General features: G+C 44.0%; 1 protein-coding gene across 1 annotated transcript; it reads left to right on the top strand.

Moving 5' to 3' along the window:
* Window positions 1-1,471: 1,471 nt before the first annotated feature.
* LOC117557182 (regucalcin-like) lies at window positions 1,472-7,047 on the top strand (the record flags this gene model as incomplete). The annotated part of the gene is given in 10 exon segments (XM_034232889.1): window positions 1,472-1,533; window positions 1,535-1,619; window positions 1,707-1,889; window positions 4,863-4,963; window positions 5,643-5,757; window positions 5,929-6,060; window positions 6,141-6,215; window positions 6,218-6,279; window positions 6,281-6,295; window positions 6,402-7,047. Coding segments are annotated over 10 exon segments (881 nt in total), but the record flags the coding sequence as incomplete, so codon positions are not given.
* Between the last annotated feature and the right edge of the window lie 1,279 nt (window positions 7,048-8,326).

The following is an 8,326-nucleotide window of genomic DNA, read 5'->3' as shown; positions in this document are numbered from 1 at the left end:
ACCCATCTGTTATGGAAAAAGAAAGTATTCAAAAGTATTCTAAAAGTAATCTGAAATACGTTAAAGTAGACCCGATTCCAACGTTTAAGACACGTAACTGTAACTGTATTCTGATTACTTTCAGAGCCATGTATTCAGTATTTAGTAACTGATTACAGAACAGTAGTGTCTATTGGATACATTTTGGCCCTTGGACAAATGTAGTTGTGATCCCTGCTGTCTAGCATGGAGAGCTTTTATTTTGGTGGGGAGGTACTTCCTGTCTGGTCAGCGGCGTGTTCATGCGAGTCAGCTGGTTGTGGGGGTCGGAGCTAAAAGTACATTCGGGAGTTTGTTCAAAGTGTGGGTTCCTGCAGCAGGTGAGTGTGTGTACAGTTTGTGTTCCTGCAGCAGCTGTGTGTGTGTGTGTGTGTGTTAAATGACCCAGTTTAAAGTCTCTTTAGTGACTCTTTAAAATGACCCAGTTTAAAGTCTCTTTAGTGACTCTAAATGACCCAGTCTAAAGTGTCTTTAGTGACTCTTTAAATGACCCAGTTTAAAGTCTCTTTAGTGACTCTTTAAATGACCCAGTCTAAAGTGTCTTTAGTGACTCTTTAAATGACCCAGTTTAAAGTGTGTGTGTGTGTGTGTGTGTGTGTGGAAGTCATGTGACTGACACCAAAACTTGTTAAATATGAGCCGAATGTCTTTCCTCTCAGAAACGGGGTAGTTTTACTCCAGCAGTGAGTAAAGAGCCCATGAGCAAGGCAGCAGCAGAAAGAGTGTGGTATTGAAGTGCTGAGTCTCTTTAGTGACTCTTTAAATGACTCAGTTTAAAGTCTCTTCAGTGACTCTTTAAATGACCCAGTTTAAAGTCTCTTTAGTGACTCTTTATATGACCCAGTCTAAAGTCTCTTAGTGACTCTTTAAATGACCCAGTCTAAAGTCTCTTTAGTGACTCTTTAAATGACTCAGTCTAAAGTCTCTTTAGTGACTCTTTAAATGACCCAGTTTAAAGTCTCTTTAGTGACTCTTTAAATGACCCAGTCTAAAGTCTCTTTAGTGACTCTTTAAATGACTCAGTCTAAAGTCTCTTTAGTGACTCTTTAAATGACCCAGTTTAAAGTCTCTTTAGTGACTCTTTAAATGACCCAGTCTAAAGTGTCTTTAGTGACTCTTTAAATTACCCAGTTTAAAGTCTTTTTAGTGACTCTTTAAATGACCCAGTCTAAAGTCTCTTCAGTGACTCTTTAAATGACCATTTAGCATTTCATTTTGAAGCTCTGATCCAGAAAGTGTTGCCAGGGAGAAATATTCACCCCCCCCCCCTTTATATAATGCAGTACTTGTTTATTTACAGCTGTAACATGAATTTTAAAATATAATATGAAAACTCCACTGTGCTTTCATTTTGTAAAAGTTTTTGTTTTCCTGTTTTTTCCATGGTTCTCTTCTGTGATTGGTCCAGTCTGATGATGTCATCGGTTTAAAGTAGAGTGCGTGATAAAGGTGGGCGCTCTGATTGGAGAAGGGCCGCTGTGGGAGGAGTCCCAACAGAACGCTGATGTTTGTCGATATCGCCGGGCAGAAAATCCACCGCTGGAGGCCAACGACCAATCAGAGCGAGTCTGTGGAGACAGGTGAGCCAATCGGCATGCAGCAATCACTCAGAGGTGATTCTTTATTATAATAATATTCACACAGATTATATTGATGGTTCTCCTCAGCGGACTTCGTGAGCTTCGTGGTTCCTCGTGTCTCTGGGGGTTACCTGGCAGGCATGGGTCGCAGCATCGTGGCTGTTGAATGGTCGACTCAGATGATGACATCACTGGTGGAGCTGGACGAGGACAAACCGAACAACCGTCTGAACGATGGGAAGGTGGATCCGAGAGGACGCCTGCTGGCAGGTGGGTGCAACCTGCAATGTTAGGCTAACTCTGTTCTGCTAACTCTGTTCTGCTAACTCTGTTCTGCTAACTCTGTTCTGCTAACTATGTTCTGCTAACTATGATAGGCTAACTATGTTCTGCTAACTCTGTTCTGCTAACTATGTTCTGCTAACTATGTTCTGCTAACTATGTTCTGCTAACTCTGTTCTGCTAACTCTGTTAGGCTAACTCTGTTCTGCTAACTCTGTTCTGCTAACTATGTTCTGCTAACTCTGTTAGGCTAACTCTGTTCTGCTAACTCTGTTAGGCTAACTCTGTTCTGCTAACTCTGTTCTGCTAACTCTGTTCTGCTAACTCTGTTCTGCTAACTATGTTCTGCTAACTCTGTTAGGCTAACTCTGTTCTGCTAACTCTGTTAGGCTAACTCTGTTCTGCTAACTCTGTTCTGCTAACTATGTTCTGCTAACTCTGTTAGGCTAACTCTGTTCTGCTAACTCTGTTCTGCTAACTCTGTTCTGCTAACTCTGTTAGGCTAACTCTGTTATGCTAACTCTGTTAGGCTAACTCTGTTCTGCTAACTCTGTTCTGCTAACTATGTTCTGCTAACTATGTTCTGCTAACTCTGTTAGGCTAACTCTGTTCTGCTAACTCTGTTCTGCTAACTCTGTTCTGCTAACTATGTTCTGCTAACTATGTTCTGCTAACTATGATAGGCTAACTATGTTCTGCTAACTCTGTTCTGCTAACTATGTTCTGCTAACTATGTTCTGCTAACTCTGTTCTGCTAACTCTGTTCTGCTAACTCTGTTCTGCTAACTCTGTTCTGCTAACTATGTTCTGCTAACTATGTTCTGCTAACTCTGTTCTGCTAACTCTGTTCTGCTAACTATGTTCTGCTAACTCTGTTCTGCTAACTCTGTTCTGCTAACTCTGTTCTGCTAACTCTGTTCTGCTAACTATGTTCTGCTAACTCTGTTCTGCTAACTATGTTCTGCTAACTCTGTTCTGCTAACTCTGTTCTGCTAACTATGTTCTGCTAACTCTGTTCTGCTAACTCTGTTCTGCTAACTCTGTTCTGCTAACTCTGTTCTGCTAACTCTGTTCTGCTAACTCTGTTCTGCTAACTCTGTTCTGCTAACTCTGTTTCTGCTAAACTATGTTCTGCTAACTCTGTTCTGCTAACTATGTTCTTCTAACTCTGTTCTGCTAACTCTGTTCTGCTAACTCTGTTCTGCTAACTATGTTCTGCTAACTATGTTCTGCTAACTATGTTCTGCTAACTCTGTTCTGCTAACTCTGTTCTGCTAACTCTGTTCTGCTAACTCTGTTCTGCTAACTATGTTCTGCTAACTATGTTCTGCTAACTCTGTTCTGCTAACTCTGTTCTGCTAACTCTGTTCTGCTAACTCTGTTCTGCTAACTCTGTTCTGCTAACTCTGTTCTGCTAACTCTGTTCTGCTAACTATGTTCTGCTAACTATGATAGGCTAACTCTGTTCTGCTAACTCTGTTCTGCTAACTCTGTTCTGCTAACTCTGTTCTGCTAACTCTGTTCTGCTAACTCTGTTCTGCTAACTCTGTTCTGCTAACTCTGTTCTGCTAACTCTGTTCTGCTAACTATGTTAGGCTAACTCTGTTCTGCTAACTCTGTTCTGCTAACTATGTTCTGCTAACTATGTTCTGCTAACTATGATAGGCTAACTATGATAGGCTAACTATGTTCTGCTAACTCTGTTCTGCTAACTCTGTTCTGCTAACTATGTTCTGCTAACTCTGTTCTGCTAACTCTGTTCTGCTAACTCTGTTCTGCTAACTATGTTCTGCTAACTCTGTTCTGCTAACTCTGTTCTGCTAACTCTGTTCTGCTAACTCTGTTCTGCTAACTCTGTTCTGCTAACTCTGTTCTGCTAACTCTGTTCTGCTAACTCTGTTCTGCTAACTATGTTCTGCTAACTATGTTCTGCTAACTATGTTTCTGCTAACTATGTTCTGCTAACTATGTTCTGCTACTCTGTTCTGCTAACTATGTTCTGCTAACTCTGGTTCTGCTAACTCTGTTCTGCTAACTCTGTTCTGCTAACTCTGCTAACTCTGTTCTGCTAACTCTGTTCTGCTAACTCTGTTCTGCTAACTCTGTTCTGCTAACTCTGTTCTGCTAACTCTGTTCTGCTAACTATGTTCTGCTAACTCTGTTCTGCTAACTCTGTTCTGCTAACTCTGTTCTGCTAACTATGTTCTGCTAACTATGTTCTGCTAACTCTGTTCTGCTAACTATGTTCTGCTAACTATGTTCTGCTAACTCTGTTCTGCTAACTCTGTTCTGCTAACTCTGTTCTGCTAACTATGTTCTGCTAACTCTGTTCTGCTAACTCTGTTCTGCTAACTCTGTTCTGCTAACTCTGTTCTGCTAACTCTGTTCTGCTAACTATGTTCTGCTAACTCTGTTCTGCTAACTCTGTTCTGCTAACTCTGTTCTGCTAACTCTGTTCTGCTAACTATGTTCTGCTAACTATGTTCTGCTAACTCTGTTCTGCTAACTCTGTTCTGCTAACTCTGTTCTGCTAACTCTGTTCTGCTAACTCTGTTCTGCTAACTCTGTTCTGCTAACTCTGTTCTGCTAACTCTGTTCTGCTAACTCTGTTCTGCTAACTCTGTTCTGCTAACTATGTTCTGCTAACTATGTTCTGCTAACTATGTTCTGCTAACTCTGTTCTGCTAACTCTGTTCTGCTAACTATGATAGGCTAACTCTGTTCTGCTAACTCTGTTCTGCTAACTCTGTTCTGCTAACTCTGTTCTGCTAACTCTGTTCTGCTAACTCTGTTCTGCTAACTCTGTTCTGCTAACTCTGTTCTGCTAACTATGTTCTGCTAACTATGTTAGGCTAACTATGATAGGCTAACTATGTTCTGCTAACTCTGTTCTGCTAACTATGATAGGCTAACTATGTTCTGCTAACTATGTTCTAGTAACAGTTCAGTTGTGTGTCTCAGGTACAATGGGGAGGGAGAAGCGACCGGCGGAGGTTCAGAGACAACAAGGGTCTCTATTCTCTGTGACCTCTGACCTCTCTGTGACCAAACACCTGACACAGGTGACCTCACCTTTAATCACTTGTTAACACACTTCTGCTATTGACCTCTGACCTCTCTTCACCTGTCTCTCTGTCCCTGTCTCTCTGTACTTGTCGGTCTGTACTTGTCTCTCTGTCCCTGTGTGTCTGTACTTGTCTGTCTGTACCTGTCTGTCTGTACCTGTCTGTCTGTACTTGTCTCTCTGTCCCTGTGTGTCTGTACCTGTCTGTCTGTACTTGTCTCTCTGTACCTGTCTGTCTGTACTTGTCTCTCTGTCCCTGTGTGTCTGTACTTGTATGTCTGTACTTGTCTGTCTGTACTTGTCTGTCTGTACTTGTCTGTCTGTACCTGTCTGTCTATCTGTCTGTACTTGTCTCTCTGTACCTGTCTGTCTGTACCTGTCTGTCTGTACCTGTCTGTCTGTACTTGTCTGTCTGTACTTGTCTGTCTGTACCTGTCTGTCTGTACCTGTCTCTCTGTACCTGTCTGTCTGTACTTGTGTCTCTGTACCTGTCTCTCTGTACCTGTCTCTCTGTACCTGTCTGTCTGTACTTGTGTCTCTGTACCTGTCTCTCTGTACCTGTCTGTCTGTACCTGTCTGTCTGTACTTGTCTCTCTGTACCTGTCTGTCTGTACTTGTCTCTCTGTACCTGTCTCTCTGTACCTGTCTCTACCTGTCTGTACCTGTCTGTCTCTCAGGTGGACATCTCTAACGGGATGGACTGGTCTCTGGATCAGAAAACGTTTTTTTACATCGACAGTTTGTCTCTGACCGTCGACGCTTTCGACTACGACTCAGACTCTGGACGTCTCGGTATCTGAGTATTTATTATCGTGTACTCATACTGCAATAAACATGTACTTATACTGCTGTAAATATGTACTTATACTGCAGTAAATATTCATTTATCATCTTGTGCTTGTACTGCAGTAAATATATTTGAATGTGGTACACAATCTTAATCTGTATACCTGTGTTGCCCAGGTAACCGGCGTGTTGTGTACCACCTGGCCGAGGGGGAGGGGCTTCCTGACGGGATGACGGTGGACGCGGACGGTCGTCTCTGGGTGGCGATTTATAACGGAGGGCGAGTGCTCAACATCGACCCCGAAACCGGTCAGTCAGAACCTCAGTGTACCTGTGCGTTCTCTCAGGTGTACCTGTAGTCTCAGGTGTAGTTGTTGTTGTTGTTTCAGGTGTGTGTCTGCAGACTGTTTCTCTGCCGGTGACAAAGACCACTTCCTGTTGTTTTGGGGGTCCGGACTTCTCCGACCTTACGTGACCTCAGCCAGTCTTGGCCTGGACCAATCAGAGCGGAGGAAGCAGCCGCTGGCCGGGGGGGGTCTTCAGGGTGAGCGGCTCCAAAATAATGCTTATCAAAAAAAATACAATTATATAACGAGCATGATGCTGCCATGTCCATACTAAAGTGTGTGTGTGTGTGTGTGTGTGTGTAGGTCTCAGGACTTGGGGTCAAAGGTCGTCCCTCAGTCTCGTTCTCTGGATAAACCTCAGCTGTCTCAAATCATTGACTCTTATCACATTATGATAAACTGTGATCTATATACGGAGGCAGCCAATCAGAGAGGAGGACACTGTGACAGCCAATCAGAGAGGTGGACACTGTGAGAGCCAATCAGACTGGAGAAATTATACCTATTTTATGTAACTTTGTATAATAATGAAGATAATGATCTGCAGCTGAGGATTATGGGTAATGTAGTGAATGTAACCACACCAATGATAAATCAGTTTGAAATAAAGAGAGCGTCTCGTAGACACGGTGCGTTTATTGACACAAAGTGCAGAACAACACAACAACAACAACACGCCTAGAAAATGTTTCTGTACACGTAGAAAACTTTGTGCTGTAAGTCTTTATGGGGGGGGGGGGGCTACACAAATACCCCTTTTAATTTATTCAGAAACAAAAGTCCTTTATTCACATTTATCAGGATGTGTTTTCCTGACGGATCAGATCCGGTTTTCATTCTCAGACTTTATCTTATGATTAATATTTGCTGTTTTAATATTTACAGTTTTAAATACGTAGTTATTTCCTAATGTCTTTGTTATTAAAGTCCTTGCTGTGTGAACCTGTCACTTCCTGTTCCTCTGAATATTTATTTTAGTTAACATGATGATACTGTGAGAATATATATGATCGTTAGCGTCATCGTGCTAACAGCCGTGCTAACAGACGTGTTTTACATGGTGTGGCTACGCTTCGAGCTAACAGGTTCACACAGCAGTCACACTGGTGTTTTTCACAGATAACATGTTCCCCCCCCCGCTGTTGCAAGGCTCGTCAAACAGAACCGCAGAACCCTGTACAGATACAGACAGGAACATAGAACCACAGAACCTGCAGAACTCCAGAATCACAGATCCTTCAGAACCACAGAACCTGCAGAACTCTAGAACCACAGATCTTTAAGAACCACAGAACCTGCAGAACTCTGATTTCAGGTTGGTGTGGTTCTGACCGATCACAACATATAAACACGACGTCGCAGAAATGTAGAAAACAAAGTGCTGATTAGTCCCATCGATTAGTGGGCGTGTCCAGCAGAGAACCCGTCAGACTGAAAGGTCCAGCGGAGAACCCGTCAGACTGAAGGTGCAGCAGAGAACCCGTCAGACTGAAGGTGCAGCGGAGAACCCGTCAGACTGAAGGTCCAGCGGAGGACCCGTCAGACTGAAGGTCCAGCGGAGAACCCGTCAGACTGAAGGTCCAGCGGAGAACCCGTCAGACTGAAGGTCCAGCGGAGAACCCGTCAGACTGAAGGTGCAGCGGAGAACCCGTCAGACTGAAGGTGCAGCGGAGAACCCGTCAGACTGAAGGTCCAGCGGAGAACCCGTCAGACTGAAGGTCCAGCGGAGAACCCGTCAGACTGAAGGTCCAGCGGAGACCCGTCAGACTGAAGGTCCAGCGGAGAACCCGTCAGACTGAAGGTCCAGCGGAGAACCCGTCAGACGGAAGGTGCAGCGGAGAACCCGTCAGACTGAAGGTGCAGCGGAGAACCCGTCAGACTGAAGGTCCAGCGGAGAACCCGTCAGACTGAAGGTCCAGCGGAGAACCCGTCAGACTGAAGGTGCGTTTCCATGACTTAATTCATGGTTTAATGTGTGCGTAAAGAAACACCAAAACAAAAACTGTTCCCTCTCTTCCGAGCCGCGACGACAGAACTATGAGAACCAGCCGCCACTCGTGTCAGCTGATCATCAAACAGACCATGTCCTTCACTTTACTCCGGTTCTCCAGTTCTCCTCCGGTTCCTCCTGTGTGTCGTCATCAGTAGTGCTCCTCGGAGTGAGCCGCGTCACAGAAGAAGCGAGAGCTGCGTTTGGCCGAACGAGCAGTGAAGGGGACGGTCTTCAG

The sequence above is a fragment of the Gymnodraco acuticeps genome, unplaced genomic scaffold (genome assembly GCF_902827175.1).
Source record: "Gymnodraco acuticeps unplaced genomic scaffold, fGymAcu1.1, whole genome shotgun sequence".
Classification (NCBI taxonomy): Eukaryota; Metazoa; Chordata; class Actinopteri; order Perciformes; family Bathydraconidae; genus Gymnodraco; species Gymnodraco acuticeps.
The sequence above is the reverse complement of the archived record's forward strand: the minus strand, read 5'-3'. Positions and strand labels throughout refer to the sequence as shown.